Here is a 19,225-nt window from a genome sequence, read left to right on the forward strand (position 1 = left end):
GAGTCCTGTGCGCCTGCAAGTCACAGCCTATATTTTTTATGAATCTTTTTTTTGCATTGTTTTGGTGTCCCCAGCAAAATCTCCATCTACCTGAGTACGGGTTTATTCAGCCAAGAAACCTCTTTAAGGGCGCAGAAGAGCTAACCGATAATGGCTTTTCTAAGCCAGTCTATAGATAATTGAGAATAAAAAATTGCCCTAAACATAAATATTTTAGCAAGTATCCCTCAAATTAAAATGATTAGATATGTACTGACTGCTGGTGCAAAATATTTTTCAGTTGAACCATACAGGTTGTCAAAGATAACTTAATTCAGTAGTTCACCCTGAACAAGTAGGCTACTCAAATAAGTTGTTTCAGTGTTCATGAGCTTGAAAGAATTAACATATTTAAAGCTTTATACAATTAAAATGTATGATTAATAATTTGACTAATTTAACATATATGAACACAAAAAATAAAATGGAGATTTAGTAGGGCAGAATTTATAAGTTAAGACTTAAAAAAGGGGGCTCCAGCATGCAAGTATATCCTAATTATATTGTCTTGACAGTAAAATAAATCCCACAAACTCAATTGAATGATCAGATTAAGTGAAAGACAATTTCACCTCTAATGAATTCATATTACTGAAGCTCTGTCTACAAATATATGATACCTAATTCAGAATATTTGCAAATAAATACTCACTTGGGCTGGTTCACTGTCTTTAATAAAGTTTGGATGACGAACTCTTTCTTTTTTACATTTAGGAGTTTGGGGGCAGAAGGGAGTGTGCATAAGGAAAATACATTAGAAATATATAAAAAAATATATCCTAACCATCGTTATCATTACAGTCACCATGAAAAACATCATCATTGCCTTCATCACTATCATCTGTAACATCACCCTCATTGCCATCATCATTACCAACAATATTATTACATCATCATTATTGTAATTTAACTTGCTACAGCACATGTGCTAAATGAGGAGTCCTATCTGAATTATTGCATTTATACGCTGTTGAAATTATGAAAATAGGATTTCTTTATTTTTTTTGGTACACTGTTTTGTACAATGTAAGGTGAAGTTTGTTTTGGTGTTGACATACCATCGTTTGGGGGTGTTGACTGTGGTGAATGAGGTATGTCTATACAATTTTTTTTGGCCAGTAATGTGTTGTAAAATTCATAGGTAGCCTACTCTTACAACTAAAATCAAATAATGGTGTGTATCAGTATCAGAACTGTCTTTCTGCTATCTAATTATACAACAGGGACATCCCCATGAGCTTTATATACGAGTGGACACAATTTTGTACAGTGAGTGTTTGCTGCTGTGAATGCTTGACTTTTTTCTTTTCTACAGCCCAACTTTCATTGTATTAGCAACTGGCTGCTGTCATTACAATTTAGTTGTACGTAGTTAGGAATGAGGATTTTAATTTTTTCCTGAAGCCACATAAGGGGAGCACAATGAAGACATAAACAACTCTCATGTTTTGGTAGCAGGCTTTCATCCTGATAATGTAACACTAATGGCTGTTCAGCATGCTATAGCTAAGTATCTACTGTAAGATGTTAAAAGATTTAACCAGCACGACTGTGGATGGTGTGCGAGACATGAAAGGTTATTGATTTGTTGACATAATTTGACAGTAAAATGAAACGTTCTTATTCTACAGCAAGAGGTAACTTCACTATTATTCGCCGACACATACTGTACATGTTTTATCTCCTACAATCCCCAACATCCCATTCCCTAAACCGCTGCATGCTTATATTTTTATATTTGCCATTCTCTATTTGACGTTTTTTAGATATGCAGGGATACAGTGTCTCGAAACCAAATCCCTTAACTTAGGCCTTGATTTTGCCAACATATGTACAATACATCACAGTGCATATTTCCATCTGTTTCTCTTTCAATTTTCTTATTTAAAATGTAAAATAAAACCTGAACAACTCTGATAGCCATGTATTGCTATCTATAAGTTTCAACATTATGAATACATTATTATCTTTTAGCAAAGTGAACCAAGCTTATTTTCGGAGCAAGAATGTACAAGTATTGCAAGTTTATGTCAATATTTGTGCAAAGTGGATTAAACAGGATAAAGCAGTTGAATAAGCTACCTTAAGTAGACTTTAACCTTTTTAGCTCAGTACTACAGTGTGAGTTTTTGTTTTTAAAGAAATTGATTATTACAGTTCTGATGCAGTATTGAAGCAACTTCATGCATATATTATGTGTAATTACGCTCCATATACAGCCTTTATCAAAACGTGAATGGGTTGATTCACTACAAGTGAAAGCAGGCCAACATAACAAAACATAAGATGCACAGTGGCCCCATCCCCCATCTCTACTATAATAGTCTGTGAACCACTCAGTAACAACTCTCTAACTCATCACCAATACATACTTTAATATGAGATAATGATTTTGGTTTTAATTTCTCCTCGCCAGTAGCAATACTCCCAGAAAGATGGCTCCTACAGCAATAACAGCACCACCAATGAAAAAGGGTTTCAGGTGTTCCAGAGAGTCTGTGCCGGAGGCCGCAGCCTCTTCACCTGCTGCTTCAGCTTCTGCTGCCCCATCCTGGGGAGGAGGTTGCTCGGGCTCAGGGGCTGCAGGGGCTGCAGGGGCTGCAGGGGCTGCAGGGGCTGCAGGGGCAGGTTCAGCCTTGCGTGGGGCGGTCGGCTCCTTCTTCTCTGCTTTAGATGCTGCCTTGGGTGCTGGAGCCCCAGACTTGGCCTTGGCTTCCATGGACTCAGGGACAGAGGTGTGGTCTGGTCAGGAGGAGTCTTTAAATGGTCAGCTCTGTGCTGCTTCACTAGAGGAAACACAGCAAACAGACACAGCCAGATTATCCCTCTAAATTAGGCTCAGACATCATGTTATCTGCTCTGCTGAATGTAGAGACACTGACATACGAAAGAGCCCTTAAAATGTGTGTACAGTGATGAAGCGGTCATGTGGTGGGGCCTTAAAAGTGACCTTGGAAAAAGATGACATTGCTGGGAACACACTGATGCTCAGAGGACAGGGAATAGTTTATTTTGGTCTCAGCAGCTGTGACATAATCTTCCACTGAAAATACAATGTTACAGCAGCTTCCTGTGTAAAGCTTTTTCATGGGAAAATCTATCCGTTTTTGTAGAGGACTGAATCTCTATTTCTTTGACCACAACAAAAGCCGAATCCAGATGCAGTAACGTGTAGATTTAATCTCTTCCTCTGTCTTGCTCTCTGTTCTCTCTCTGCATGAGTCATGTGTGCTATAAGACAAGATGGAAGAAAGAAATAAGGACCATGATGACTGCGAGGAAATCAGTGAACTTGCAAATGAGGGGGAAAAGCGGAATAAACACTGCTGAAATTGAATGAACGCATCATAGCAGCTCGCACTTTACAGAATATAGGCTGGACACGTTTTTACAAAAATGCCTCTTATTTAATCCTGCAGTGATGTGATGAGAGGAAATATGGGTATTACCTACCTCTCCAACAGCTCTGTAGAGATTACAAGAATATCAGGTGGAGGAGGAACTGCAGCAGTCTCTGGAAGTGAGAATGTCCTTAATATAGGAAAATGAGAGAAAGCAGAGAGATAGAGGACACTGAAAGCAAAAGGGAGGAGAATGAGAGAGGGAGAGGAGGAGAGACCGGGATGTACCATCTAGTTCTCAAAAATAGGGGAGGTCTATTCTTTGACTACATCCTGAGTTTTAAGAGCCTTTTTAATGAAGCATATTCTTAATCCCGGTGAGTTTTTATGGGTATAATAAGGGTTTTTTCAATATGGCAAATTTAGTGTTTGATTATCTCTACAATCATTACCTTGTGAAAATAAGTGTGTTCATTTTTGAGGTACAATGCAGTAGTAGAAGGTATTTGGAAAATTACATTTTAATTGTTTTGGCTCTACACAAGCACATTTGATTTCAGATTAAACAAATAGGTTAAAGTGCTGACTTTCACTTTTGGGTGTGTTTGAGGTGGTTTATGTCTACATTGTTGACAGTCAGTGTTTTGCCCATTCCATCATCTGCCTTTTAAACACTGTACAGCTTTTTATTTATTAAAAACTGACATTTATTATTTTTAAATTTCTATTATATTTATAATACTTGACTTGCAGTAGGCTATTATTTTCTCGTGTTTATTGTGACTGTAATGAGGCAAATTCCTTGTATGTGAAAGGTTGTCAAAAACCTGATTTTGATTCTTCTTTTTACATATAGTCCCCAGATTTTCTGACAGAGCAAGAGCAGACTTACAGGGTCAGATCCATTTTCTTTTCTTTTTTTTTACATTTTTGATGCCTTTTTTTCACAGTTTGTTTTTGTTTTTTCCAACGTTTTAAATTGTTGAATTTTTCTTCTACACATTTTCAGCACTTATTTCTACATCCCATAATTTCTGATCTAAAACAAAAATTGAAAACGGGTCAATTTGACCCAAAGTCAACACTCACTTATGTCATGTTGCTTTCTTCTCTATGAAGGGAAGTCATCCTACATCACATTTGCCCCTTTACAAATGTGCTTTATAATATGAGTAATGTTACATTGCAAATATGCGGAGTGAATGTTGCAATTGACACACAGGCAGGACGAGGGAGTGTTCTGATGAGGATTTCTCTCATTCATTTGATCTATTTTTAGATCTTTTACATAGCTTTAGCTTGTTCGCCTGCATTTTGTACAGATGACAGTAGCCTACACCTACTTTTATGCAGGCTATAGCTTGTATGACGTGACGCTGATCCACGCCCAGTAGTACACGTCAAAACCAAAAAAGGTTGTACGTATGTCAAGATAGTAATCAGTAAAATATGGAGTTGTCGGTCAAATCCGCAGCCTACTGGTTGGCGTAAGACAGATACAAGGAACCTTCCTTGGTCACTATGGTCAATAAATCCAAACTTATCAAAAACAATTCATACTCGAAAATCAAACAAGTCCCTCTCATCTTTTTGTGTCAATTAATATCTTCTCATCGAAAATGAATAGGCTATATGAAACATCGATGATGTTTGATATCATGTGTCGCAAAATAGGCGAGAACTAGAAAGAAAACGTCAAATTGTGGGAGGGCCCAGCTATGCTTACGGTCCAGATGAAATCCTGTTTTAGATAGTTTAGTAGGGTTGTTTAGTTTAGTAATAGTTTGTATACGTTTTGCCTAAAATAGGCATTATTTACTTCACAACCATAGACTGTAAAAATAAACAACTCACAAATCAAGCTTTTCTTTTCTGCTGTTCCATCCCTGTGGTAACCATAGAGATAGAAACGGTGATGTGGGTAAATTCTAAACTGCGCATGCGCTGTGGAAAACCCAGCCCAATCCAATTACTTTGATATTTTTGCCTTTAAGGTAGCCTAATGATATTTTTAACAAATAGCGTTAAAATAAATAGACTGTTCCCACAATCTAACAACTAACTGACCAAACAAAAGCGTGTCAAACCCCCTTGTGGCTTCCCAAAGGGGAGCGGCATCCTCTCGGGAAACACTGCTCTCTTTGATTCAGTTGCAGCTTCGTTGATATTCAGAAACCACCGGTGGCGCCCTTTCTCCGCATAATCCAATACACCCATGGCATAATCTCCAAAGTGTCTGCCATTTACTAAAACGAGTCAGGTGTGCGTAAAGAGAACGTTGTACGGGATTTGCGCAGTCAAACACGGAAGGGGGGTACTGGATTCGTAACGTTACGTTACGTAGCTACTTTTTCACTGGGAGAAATATCCGAGGGGATGGGCCAGATTCTGTGGAAATGCTGCCTCCGTTTAGCTGCTATCCGTGCTGGGCTTCGGGAGTTGTCCGGCTGATGGCACACACAAGCTACTGGCTTAAAGGGGAGAATCGAAGGGCTCATCTTGTTTCTCAATCCCGAGGCACTCGTACCCTTCTGTAGATAGAAATCATCATGCCGAGCTCCAATGGAGGGACGTGAAAACGACCCGCACTCCGTGAACTGCCACAGCCGACGACGTGTTGCAATTAAGCGGAGAACCAAGAAGCCGTCAGTGTCCAGCGGTTTGAAAAAGGATCGTGTCATTAATAACGCACTTTGGTGGCATGTGTGTCAGGTTTGCCATAACCGAGGAAGCTCCAGCTCTTTAATTTCTCTGGATCCATTTATCCTCCCGTTGTAATTACGTTTTGTACAGTTATTATAATTCTATCGGTGAGACGTTTGTGAATTCATCTCCCCAACCCTGAGCCGGTGTCGGGGAGATCGGGGCTGACGCGGCTCGGCAGTCGGAAGGATATGGGAGAGCGAGCGGAACCGATGCAGTGGGTCTTGGCAAGGCATCGTCAAAATACAGGTGAGCAGCAGGATGAAGGACTGACTGACTATCTGACAATCTGACTGGTTACCTGCCTTTAGCCATATGCAGGAGTCAGGATAACCAGCCCGCCGTGGCACGGACCGTGTGACCCGGTTTGGTAATCCTTGTTTTAGTGCCGGTGGGAGACCCATTTCTTAGGCCACATCTACATTAGCTAGGCCCGCAGGATGCCACCTTAAGCAGCTGTCCTGAATAAATGAGATTAGACAACACCGCCGCTGCTGATAGACTTGTTGGAATGCCACATTTTGATGCTAAACACCTAGGGCTGCTGCAGCAAACTGTAGTTCCGTTATTTGGATTATTGCGTTATTTGACAGTCATTTTAATGACACATGCCATCACAAGTACAAGAGCTCAGCTTGATGTCAGTTTCTTAACCCAGATGGTGTAAACTGCCAGTACTCCAAAGTATTCAATTGAAGTAGCCTAAAGTTAAATGACAGACCCCATTACCGATATCGGTGTTAACCATAGGTGTTAACTTATTTCCTGATTCTTTATTTAGGGGGCTATATGACCACTGCACTTGTCTTTTCATTATGAGAATTGACTAACCAGATTTAAAGCCTAAAATATCCACACTATACATGCTTTTGGTTGGGCAGTAGGTGACATGTTTCCTTTTTAAGAAAAGGGCCTGGCACAGCGTCAGTAAGGGGAATGTCACACCTGTTTATCACTCACACTGAGAATATTTCACTGATAATTCACAGCCTTCCTTTTCTCACGACTTCCAGTTGTGGCTATTGTTTTTCTCTATTGTCATTATGTTCATGCCACTCAAAGTGCAAAAAATGCAGCCATTAAGCAATATTTTAGCAATTGACCAGAGGTGTCTGTTAGGGAGTTTCAAACAGCCCAACAAGGATAAGGGAGTCCCCCTAAGGGCTTTGGAAAAAAAAAAATGATAATCAAGTATTAGAGAGATATAGACTACAATTTTTGAGCTAAACAAGAGATAAGTTCAGCGACCAAGAATGAGGAAAAAGGGGGAAATCTTGGTCATTACACATAAAGTGGCACATACTGTAGTCCAGACCTGTTGTAGTCTTCTGTTTTATGCTAAGGCACCAGCTACATTTGTTATGAGCAGTGTTTATTGCACACAGATGAGTACTGGACTCTTGTACTATTTGCATCTTTATTTTATACAGATTTCTCAATATTATTTTTTGGGCTTTTTGCTTTTAATGGACAGGACAGGTGAGAAAGGGGGGAGAGAGAGGGGGAAGACATGCAGGAAATCATCACAGGTCGGAGTCGAACCCTGGACCTCTGTGTCGAGGCATAAACCTCTAAATGTATGTGCGCCTGCTCTACCACTGAACCAACCCGGCCACTATTTTATACTGATTTCTGCACTGTGTCCTGCCTCTTACCTTAAGCCTATTCAGTATAGACAAGCTTTAACAATACATATTTAATCAGATTTAAATAAAAATTACCCCAAGCCCATCTACGTAAGGCTGCATCAACACCGGTGTATGCACTTGGTTTACTGGCATCCCTGTGGGCTATAACCCTAGTGGAAACCTTTGCCTCCAGGGAGTCCTGGCAGATACAGTATGTTGTCTTTGTTTTTCCAAAGCACACACACACGCACACACACACACACACACACACAATGTGTGACATCTCCTTGTGCTAGAAAACCTGCTTCTTTGCTCTAATATTGACAAATTGTTTTAGATTATTTAATTGAGCAGGGCTTAATGCTGGTGTTTGGGTGACACAAGGTTTACAAGGTAAAGGTTTATTGTCATTCTAAAACGCATGCCATGTGAGTTGTAGTCCCTTATGCTACACAAAACAACAACAACAACAACAACAACAATCAAACAAACAAACATTTTGTAAGGTAGTTTTTTTCTGCCGCGTCTAAAATTAGCCGGATAATCGGCACTGCTTCTGCACTGTGTGGCCCATAGAGCAAGCGCACTAGAGACTTCTCTCTATGTTATCAAACCAAATCTCAGTCTTATAAGGTAATGATGGGCAAAGTTTGGTATTAAAGGTTGTCAGCCTGTATTATCTCAACAGCACATCTGTACTGTCATGTTAGCTGCATAGCTGACGTAGCTGAGGTGTTTGTGAGATAAGAAAATAAATTCTTATTTTTTTTTTACAGAAAAACACCAAGACAAGACACTTGTACCGACTCATTTCGGGAAAACTCCCTTCCATTAATATAATTAATACTAATATAATTACACATATTGGCTAAACTGAGGAGTGATTTGAGTGAAACTTTGACACTTGTAGTTAAATTGCAAATATTCAGATCAAGCATACATTTAAATCCTTGTCTGAGATAATGAACGCAGACAAAATTAGATAATCTTGTATTGAATGTATAATGCCACAGGCCCTTGAAATCAAAGTTAATTTTGTTGTCTGTTTGTAGAATACATGTTGGCACAAAAGGCACCTTTTTATTTTTTTGTATTTTTATGTAAGTATTTTTTTTTAAACTTGTCTGTTATACCATATCGTGTAAAACATGTTAATTAAAACAGTCATTTAATTGCAAATTATTTATTTTAAATGGACTGTTCTAAAAATCTGGGTTCCAGTAACCTCTGTGTATTCAGTTGTCAGACATGGAGCTTGAAATGTAAATTCATGAGAGATTATGAGGGGATTAACATGTTCAAGTTTGCAGTTGATAATAAACTTCTGTCACTAATGTCAGGTCTTCTTTATGTCTTGTGGAGCTGTAGTAGCATACCCCTTCATTATTTACCAGTGAATCATGGGACATGTGATCTATATAAGCCATATGTAAAAGGGCATCACACTGTGATAATAAGCCGGGAGGCAGTTTTGATCATCTGGCAAGTGCTTTTGCACACCACATGTGTGTTTGTGTGTGTCCCCTCCTGGACATATTGCAAAATCTATAAGCTGCAGAACTGAAATCATGTGATTCTGCAGCAAAGCAATTAGTAAGACAGCTGCGTGAAAAATAAAAAGGTGAGAAAAATGCTAAATTAAAGTAGTACCACAATACATTTAGCACACTGCTGAAAACCTATGGCTGTAGGAGTGTATTACATGGACAAAACTGCTGCAGTTATTTTCAGTATCTGACCAGATATGATGATAAACAGATCGGTACATGGTTTGTGGCAGCATGCCACAGACAGGTTGGCAGAGCACATATGTTAAAAAACATTTATGTACACACAAACACACACATGTAGCCGCAGTCCACATACTATCACATCAACTGAAAGAAGAGTAAATGGAGTGGGAAGAGGTTAAAGGGATTGAGTGGGTGGCAGTGGGAGAAAAAGATGGAGAAAGAGGCAGAGGGAGAGTAGGAGTGAGTGGCACATGGCTTTTAGTCTAAAAAAAGATGAGCATCACGAAACCAAAACCAGAATCTGGATTAGCTAGATAAGGAAGAGGAGGGGGACAGGGGAAGGCTCGAGAAGAAAATGTAGGCTTCCTCTGCACTGAAAATGGTGCAGATGCACACGCTCGGTTTCATGCTCATAAATGTCCTCCAAAATATGAATACTGAATGAGTGTGTGGGTAGAAGGAGAAGAAGGAGAGAGCATGAGGATGGGAAGACAGAGGGTGAGATGGAGATAGGAGACTGGTGAGATTCTTTAGGATGGACAGAATGCTGCTGTTGTGTAACCAAATAGGAAGAGACAGGATCCTTAGAGACAGCAGGAGCAGAGCCAGGGATGTGACAAATGCTGGAGAGAATCTTGATCTGAGCAGAGTGTAACACTGACCCAGGCAGAAAAAGAGAGACTGGAGCAGATGGATGTATGACAGAGAGCAGAGGAGACTGGAGAGCTTTGGGACTGTGCTGCAGTCCTGCCAACCGGGCATAACCACAGCATTTTCTGTAGACATTCTCAGTAGCCTGTCTGTCCAGGATTGTGTCCAACTCCCCTTCAGTCTGCCTTCACTGTCCCCCTGAGCAAATAGTGTTCCTTTCTTGCTGATTTCTATTGATTCTGACACCATAACAAGCTACCTGTAGGACAGGGGAGTCACTGAATGCCTGAATGTGTGCCCACAGAGCTTCTCTTTAATAATAGTTCACCAACTGATTGTGCAATAGTTGTATAAACCTTTACAAATAACACACAAGACTCCCACGTCTGCATATGGTCTGTCAACTTTGTCACCGAAGCCACATCCTTACATTTCGTGTGTACAGACAGCATGAATGTAAGACTTACATTCTCCCATCTATTTTACATTCACCAAATAAAAGTGCAGCGTGAGTATTCACATCCAATGGATCAGCACAGGATATCCATACTTGCTTCAGAAACTAAAGAAACTGTGCTGCAGTGAATGCTGGATGCATCCAGGATGTATTCAGGCGCTGAAGTGAAAGCTGGAGTCTGTTCACCTGCGTCTTGTTGGACACACCTTAGTTTACATAGATTTTCTCCCAGTATGTGTGAGTATGCTGACATTAAGAGTTACAGTGTGTGTGAAGAGTGGTGGATGCATCACCATGAACAAGTAAATAATCGCACCACTATTGACACATGTGCATAAGTGTTTTATATCTGTTGGCTTAAGATGGATATAATTTGTGTAGGATGTATTTACTGTCCGTTGAAGCACACCATAGGAAGACTTTGGATGGACATCCACAAAATGAATGTACTCACCCACTTGACAACACAAAAGGGGAAATGTTTGTGTAATCAAGTGATGCAGAATACACAACACACTGCTACACTGGGGCAGCTGCCCTATTTCAACCAGGCATGCTTTTTAGTGTCAAACTAAATGTGTATATCTGTGAAAAAACACGTTTGTTGGCAGCTGTACCATCATGTATCTGTTCAAATCGGAAAATAAACACAAAGCTGCTGCAAGTGATGCTCTCTCCAAAACAGAAGTCAAGTTGAGGATGAAGACATGACAAACCGTGTGTGTGTGTGTGTGTGTGTGTGTGTGTGTGTGTGCGTGTGTGTGTGTGTGTGTGTGTGTGTGTGTGTGTGTGTGTGCGTGTGCGCGCCACACAAAGTAAATGTTCTTCTTGAGCTTGGCTAAAGTTGTGATGATAGATGGAGAGGTTTCTCAGGGAGAGAATGTGATAGAAAATAAAGCGGCTGCAACGAACAAGCTGTGTGCCACAGCTTGGCTTGATGATGCTGCTGCTGTTGCTGCAGCAGACGTGACTGAGATGGAAGAGTAGGAAACACCTGCTGCTAGTAATACCCGAGCAGCCTGCAGTCTTTAAAACAAGGAATATACAACTAATGTTGAGTTCAGATGGGGGTTGAATTTGCAGTTTGTGCAGCTTTTAGATTCAAGTCCAGCATCTGTATCTACCCCAGGAATGATTTATTGATATATTGACCGTGTTCTGTGTAATCCTGTGAGACCATGAGTTTTTACCTCTTTATTAGCAAAGGTGAATATGTGCGTGTACAAACCAAATGAAGACATACCAGAATAGCTAGATTGTAATAACATTTAGTGGTAAAAAGCCTTGTGTAAGTTAAAAATAAGATTATTGTAGATTTTACTATCATGCGTAGGAGATGCATCAGACAATTCGAAAGCAAACATTCTCAGTAAAACATTACTAATGCTGTGCTGCATGCCTGTGCCTCGTTTGTTTCATGTCCATGTCACAGACAAAGCCATAATGACAGACGGGGAGCCCTGTCATTGTTGTTACATCATTGTTGTCGCATCACGTGGGTACGGGCCTGGGCCTGGCACACAGTAGCACGCAGCGTGGAGCACAAAAGCATTGCTCACATGCAGGAATATGTCAGTCTTTTCACAAAACACATGTCATTTGGATTGAGACGGAGTCACTAGCTCAGGATGAGAGTCAAGAGTTTGCATGACTCATGACGAATGCAAAAAGCACTATCATAGCAGAGTCAGGAACTGCAGCTCAGCCTGGAGTTGTCTGTGTAGTAGAGTTGTCCTAAAGGTCAGGTTTTAGACATTTTAGATGCTCTTTTGATCTCAGGTTAAAAAAAACAGCAGGGTGTGTATGTGTGGGTGCCAGCTTCAGCTTCAGGGGACTGGAACTGAATGTATTTATTGCTTTAGGAGGTTTAAAAATACAAACTTGTTTAAAATGTCAACCTCAGTAACAACAACGTTTCTTTACTATTCCCTCAACATTAAGAAGGGATTGGCTCTGTGATTGCTTTTATTCTGACTGCATCATCTCCAAGTAAATCATGGAGGGTATCATTTATATTATATGAGCAAAGCATATTCGTTGAATCAATAGCCACAGTAATATAGAAATTGTGGTGTTGGTGTATTGAATAGCAAAATAACAAATCTGTGGTCATATCTTTTAATTTAAATAAATGGTAACCCTTTACTTGAAGGTATCGACATAATCGTGACATGACACTGTCATAACTATGACATGACACTGTCATGAACGTGTCATAAACATTATAAACAAGTCATAAACGTTTATGACTTTTGTCATTAAGTGTCAAGTGACAAGTTGACATTGTTTGGGTTGTCTTGATTATGACAAGTTGACATTAATCAAAGTGACATTACCAGAAGTTGTCTTGATCATGACAAGTTGACATTCAATTTGTTTGGTATGTCTTTGGAATGACAACTTGACATTAACCAGGATGACATTATTACCAGAAGATGTATTTGTCATGACAACAAATTTGATGTCAACTTGTCATGGCCAAGACAACTTCTGGTAATGTCACTTTGATTAATGTCAAGTTGTCCTAATCAAGACAACCCAAACAATGTCAATTTGTCATGACGAAAACCGAATGACACTTAATGACAGAAGTCATAAACGTTTGACTTGTTTATAACGTTTATGACACGTTCATGACAGTGTCATGTCATAGTTATGACAGTGTCATGTCACGATTATGTCGATACCTTCAAATAAAGTGTTACCAAATACATACTCACGCAGGTAATGAAGACCTGCTTAGTTGAGTGCATCAATATGCTTTCAAAATAAAAAAAAATAAAAATGGTCATGCCGATATGACAGTTTCTCACTGATCAGTGTCAGCGTTGTTCTGCATTATGATATGACGGGTCCCACTCACAACTGCTAAAAATTATTGATTTTACACTAGTCCATTTAATGGGAATATAATAATATAAATCCAAATTATGTCAGAGTTTAAGTGTTAGGCTAAGTATTTACATGTAGGACAGGAAAGGGTTGCATGAAACAAAGGGAGAGGAGCCATGCCTTGCTCATTTAAACATCTATGAATCCACAGAATGCTAAAAGCCAATTTACAGTGCAAGGTATTCAGAACCATGGTATGTACTGTATGTAGACTAAGCCTTGTAAAGTGAAAATATGACACCCAGTAGTCTATATTTAAACTTTGCTGTATGCTTGAATGTGCGGGATAGGATCCCAATTGTTGACGAGTTCTGATAGTGTCAAGTCTTTTTCTTCTCTTTTTGGCCAGCTACTTGTCACACTGTTTGGATTTGCAAGAGTATTATCACAATAAAATCAAATCTTGATTGGTGGCTTGAGCTATTGATAAGTAAAATAGGTCAGCTATGTCTGTCAAAAAGTGTCTTCTTGCTGTGTACAGGTTTTAAAACAATCAGTATGTTGTACGTCAGTCCAAGTGTGTCCAGTGAGGCGGCCTTAACATTGTAACATTTTTGTGTATTTGAAAGATAATTAATTATTGCACATAATAAATTATGCTGTAATCCTTTTTTTGGGGAATTTGATTGGGCAGCATTTGTGTGTATTGGTCTATTTTATGGAGCCATCCTTGTCAAAGGAATGTGGTATTTCACACTCTAACCAATTTACTTGTCTCACGCTGTGTGTCTTTATTTTCTGAAGATATGCAGTTTTCTGATGATAAATATTTTAAAGAAATAAAATATCTATTCCTTTGTAGTTTCCTCACAAATTATAAATTGCTTAAGGAAGTAAAGTGCACTATAAAAGCACACATAAACATTACAGATACACATACAGTTTAAACTCCCTGTAAAGGGACTAAAGTTGAATATAAAGTGTAATGATCTGTTAGCATTTCACTGTGGTGAAAACGGTCTAAGTGCCTCTGCTAATGTCTACAGTAGAAGCTTAACAGCACCACTAATAGGCTGACATCCCCTGGGTGAGGGATAGGAGAGCCCTGAAGGAGGCAACTGGTGAGGATGTGGGGTTGAGACATGTACTGATGACCAGAGTCTTCCTCCATGAAATGAGGCTAGCAGAGCAGATCTCGCCAGAGGTCAGTGCTGATTAGTTGTACACAGAACTGATTGCGAGAGTAATAGGCTGGAATTTGTGTATGTCACTGTGTAGCTTGATAGATTACCTATACTTAGATCATTGGGCGTAGTGTGCTTTTTAATTCACGAAAGGGAAGGTTGATTTAGGGGAGGATTTAAGTCTTCTCTCAAGGACTGGTCACAGCTTTACTTATTTAAGTCATTTGCAGCTGGACATGGACATGCCGATCGTTAAAGGTAAAATTTTCGGAGGTGTTTTTAGCCCATTGATCTCCTCAGAACCTTGGGAGTGATCAATCGGAAATATTGACTGACGTCAGAATCTGTGGTTACAGTTGCTGCATGCCTCACAGTGGATGGATACAGATTGAATAAATGCAACATAGTCCTGCCTGCTCATGGTGTTGAAAATTATTTGTGAGACATTACCAAACAAGACGATTGTGACTGTTAGCTGATAATGATAAGGGAAATAATAACAGTGTTTGTCTGGAAGCAGTTTACAAAGTCCTTCATGGGTTATAACTGCTGACATTAATCAATTCATCAAAACAATAGAAATGTATCTTTTTGTTTATCAAGCAAAACATTCTGTGGCTTAATATTCTTAAAAGTGAGAATTTCCTGCTTTTTTTCTGTTTCATATCAATGTAGAGAACACGTCTATGGACTGTTGGCCGGCCAAAACTATTTACAGCCATCACCTCAGGCTTTGGGTTATGGTGAAGGGCATTTTAATGAATTTTTAACATTCTATAGATTTGACTGTTAATCCAAAAAACAAGAGTCAAACAATAACGTTATTGGACAGATCATTCCACATAAGGATATCTGATTTCATAGTAGTAGACTTCAATATAATAATTTAGAAAACGGATGGGTGCATGGACAGATGGAAGAAACTGGAACCACTTATAATAACTTAAAAGTAAAACAAACACTTTACAGTGCAAGGTCAAAATGTTACTCTCTAATCCCATTTAATTTATAATTATGTCATAATGTTTTTTCCAATGTTGAGGTCTCTGCTGGGAATTTAAGCCATATCTTAACCACAGGCCTAGAGGAGTGTGCTGATAACAGTATCCCTGGAGATCTAGAGTGTGCCTTCTGCATTTAAGAGATCTGCTTGATTTCCCTGGCCTGATTGTTTTGGCCTAAATGAGATTTTGGGGGAGTTCAGATGCTCCCTTATATCTTGTCCCCTCTTTTTTCCCCCTCCCTCCTTCCTCCCACTGTCCTCTTTAATGTTACTCCAACCCAGTTTTACAAGTAGCTGTGAGGTGACTTCAGTCACATGAACCCATTCACATGCCCTTGTTTTTTTCACTCTCTTTCATTACCTCGAAGCTGAGGAGCCAAATAGGCTGAAATTAAGAACTGGAATCTGCAGGTCAACAGTCGTGCCACGCCTAATGTTAATTCCTCAAGTCTCCCCTGATGCTTTGGCTTTTTACGAATAATCACAGCAGGTACCCAAGGTTTATATCGAGGGATTCAATCATTTGCTGCTGCTTTCCTGAGCGTGAACAGGTTTTTCTTCCAGCTGATTTCACGGTGTCATCCATCCTCTTTGGTTAAAGGTCTGCTAATCAGTGAAAGCACCTGCTGTAGTGCTTTGATTTGAAGGAAAGCCTTAATACTGTCCCTTCACTGCTCTTGCATTGACCCTTCTGCTTTTGCTGCAGTTAGCCAGTTGCAATCACCTGCCAACACAGCTCAGGCTAAGTTGCTGTGAAAACAATTTTTGTGTCACTAAAACATTGAAAGAGTTGGTTGTACTGGGCATAAATTGCCCTGTAATATTTGTGCCCACTCCATGAAATAAGTTTCTTGGTGTGTTATTATAACCAAGTTATTGTTCTGCAGACAGTCAGCTTTTTCTTCTAGAGTTGCTTAGCTGGATTTTTACTGGCAGCTTGAACTGTCACCGTATAAAATAGCATGTCACTTTCCATACTCATTTTAAGTCTAGGAATGAAATGACAAGCATCTGCATCTTGACACTGCCTGACATCCACAAGGAATAAAAAACATTACTATACATTCCAGTTTAATTTCAATAGACCGGTGCAAAACAAGACCCATAATGTCAAGAAACAAAAGTATTTCCACATTAAGTTGTTGTGCCAGTACTAGCCAGTAACTATCTTGGTCCAATCAGAGTTTAATGAATGCACATCACTGTCTCTTTCTGACCCATTTAAATAAGCAACCCAGATCTTGCAACTCCTGCTTTTTCCTCATTTTCCCAACAAATTGCCTCAGTCTACAGTTACACCCATTGTGGAAATGCAGATCACTGCACCTTTTGTATTTAAAAGGAAGGTCTTGTAAAATCCTACATTTAGGACTAGGGAATGATGCAACTGTCCCTACCGTGTGTGCTATTTCATGCAGGCACGATGTGAGAAGTGGGACTTTAACAACTGTGATGACTGTGGTATTTAAGGGGAAAACAAAGAGGGGGGCTGCTAGTTTCTCAATAACTAAAGAATGTGAAAAAATGTTCTGAAACAATATGAAAAAGCAGAGGAGTGCTGGATAGTAACCAGCTTGAAATCTTGAACTTAAGTTGTGCTGCTTTATCTTTTATAGTCAACAGTTTTGGCATGATGGAGGGCGTACTTTTTTTTTTTTTTTACGGAATTGAAAAAGCTGTTCTTTAGCTTTCAGCAAATATGCAGGAGCAGCGCACGATAAAGGCTGTATCAGCCTGTATCGGCACCAAAAGGCCTGCATCAGCCTCTCAGTGGCTCCTTCTCTCCCAACTATTTTCTCCCTACCATTCATTTTACAGTTCATTTCAGTTTAGCCCAGAGGCAACTTGAACAAACTCTCAATGCTTTTCTGAGAATGGACAGAGTGATGTAAAAGAAGCTTTTTCACGTGTCTAAAACCAGTGTGGTACCATCATACATCAAAGCTTGTTGTCTTTCTTTTTTCATTAAGTGGTGCATTTTCTCTGCATCCCTTCACACAATATAAGTCTCATCTTCTCCACATCCCATTATCTTTCACTCTCTCCTCTGTGCAAGTCTATTTCTGTTATAATCCCTGCAGTTTAAGGAACAGAAAGTACAAGCTTTGAGCAAGACCTGTTGAGACATCTATGCCAGTATAAATGTACTCTGTTTGTTGATCCTTTTTTGTTGTTGTTTGAAGCTCATCATGTAAGATTATGATGTACAGTATGTGTAAACCTGTTAAAAACTACTTGTGGAGAATTGAGACAAAAAAATATATGTTGCAAATGATGTCCATTGTCCCTGAAGTTGTATCTCTCCCCTTGGTCTTCCCACAGGGCAGTGATGCCTGGCATGGTGATGTTTCGGCGGCGCTGGTCAGTTGGCAGTGATGACCTGGTGCTGCCCGCCCTCTTCCTCTTTTTATTGCACTGCATCTGGTGAGTCACTGTATTGATTTCTCTGCATATATATTGCATTATTAATATATCCGCGTATCTCGGCAAGAAGATGTACAGTATATTCCTTACCGTTTGCTTTCATTCTCAGGTTGGTGGTTCTGTCTGTGGTTCTGTTCGGCGTCCCCTATGGCTCAGAACAGTCCTGTTCTGTAACGCTGGTGGACCATGGCCGAGGGTACCTGGGCATCCTGGTCAGCTGCCTTATCTGTGAGAGCGCCATCATGTGGTTGAGCATGAGAGGCAGCATTCTGTACACACAGCCCAGGGAAGCTGTGCAGTATGTCATCTATATACGGCTCGGTAAGACAATACACGCTGTTTGTGTTTTTTTCCTGAAAATTATTTATATTGATTGGGCAGATATTGATCATTATTTTTCTCTCTCTCTCTCTCTCTCTCTCTCTCTCTCTCTCTCTCTCTCCAGCTATTCTGCTGGTCGAGCTAGTATATGCTGTGGTGGGAATTGCCTGGCTTCTCCAGTATTACCAGCCATGCTCTGATGTCACTGCCAAAAACCTGGCTTTGGGTGAGTGAATAAGGATATAAAGGAAGTTCAAAGGGATTTGTTATGCTTGAATATGAATGATATTTTTATATTCTCTGCAGGAATCGTTGCGTGCAACTGGCTAGTGATATTCAGCGTTTGCATTACCCTCATGTGCACCTTTGATCCTACGGGTCGGACTTTTGTCAAACTGAAAGCCACCCGTCGGCGTCAGCGCAACCTCACTACGTACACTCTCAGGTATTAACAGGCACTTAGCTTCTCTATTTCTCTCTTTGTCTCTCATTTGCTCGAGTTGCTGTGTCTCGCATCCAGGCATACACATTTTACCTGTTTTCTTTTTTTTTTAACACAAATTCAGTCTTGACAGTACTCCTTTCCTTTTTCTCTCTATTAGACACCGGCTAGAGGAAGGACAAGCCAGCAGCTGGAGCAGGAGACTTAAGTTCTTCATGTGCTGCACAAGAGCCCAGGATACCCAATCAGTGAGTCACAACACACATTTACCCTTTTTATTAAGTAATACCGACATGAATGAAACCAGAAATGTGTCAGGCTTAACGTCCAGTAAGCCAGTCATTAAAATAAGCCCTGACAGGATAAGTTGAGTCTGTGACACAAAGGAACTCACTGCTCATCTACTTACCAGCAACATTAAGCATTTCATACAAAATATGAATATAACATTATTTAATTTCAGGCTA

General features: G+C 39.8%; 1 protein-coding gene and 1 long non-coding RNA gene across 8 annotated transcripts in view; one reads left to right on the forward strand and one right to left on the reverse strand.

Annotated features, from left to right (window-relative positions):
* Positions 1–695: 695 nt before the first annotated feature.
* LOC120556114 lies at positions 696–6,403 on the reverse strand. Of its 5 annotated transcripts, none has more exons than XR_005638804.1 (3): positions 6,385–6,403; positions 3,493–3,570; positions 696–2,825 (listed from the first exon to the last, which is right to left on the reverse strand). It is a non-coding gene; the product is annotated as an uncharacterized LOC120556114 (long non-coding RNA). The 5 variants fall into 5 exon arrangements; XR_005638805.1 differs by lacking the exon at positions 6,385–6,403 and adding an exon at positions 5,468–5,486; XR_005638803.1 differs by lacking the exon at positions 6,385–6,403 and adding an exon at positions 5,448–5,466.
* Positions 5,556–19,225, forward strand: part of dagla (diacylglycerol lipase, alpha) — a 32,578-nt gene continuing 18,908 nt past the window's right edge. For all 3 annotated transcript variants that reach the window (XM_039795505.1, XM_039795504.1, XM_039795506.1), the window contains exons 1-6: positions 5,556–6,332; positions 17,894–17,995; positions 18,105–18,316; positions 18,441–18,542; positions 18,623–18,761; positions 18,919–19,006. In XM_039795505.1, coding sequence (XP_039651439.1) covers positions 17,901–17,995; positions 18,105–18,316; positions 18,441–18,542; positions 18,623–18,761; positions 18,919–19,006 — 636 coding nt within the window. In that variant the 5' untranslated portion in view covers positions 5,556–6,332; positions 17,894–17,900. The remainder of the gene's footprint in view (positions 6,333–17,893; positions 17,996–18,104; positions 18,317–18,440; positions 18,543–18,622; positions 18,762–18,918; positions 19,007–19,225) is intronic.

The sequence above is a fragment of the Perca fluviatilis genome, chromosome 3 (assembly GCF_010015445.1).
Source record: "Perca fluviatilis chromosome 3, GENO_Pfluv_1.0, whole genome shotgun sequence".
Lineage (NCBI taxonomy): Eukaryota > Metazoa > Chordata > Actinopteri > Perciformes > Percidae > Perca > Perca fluviatilis.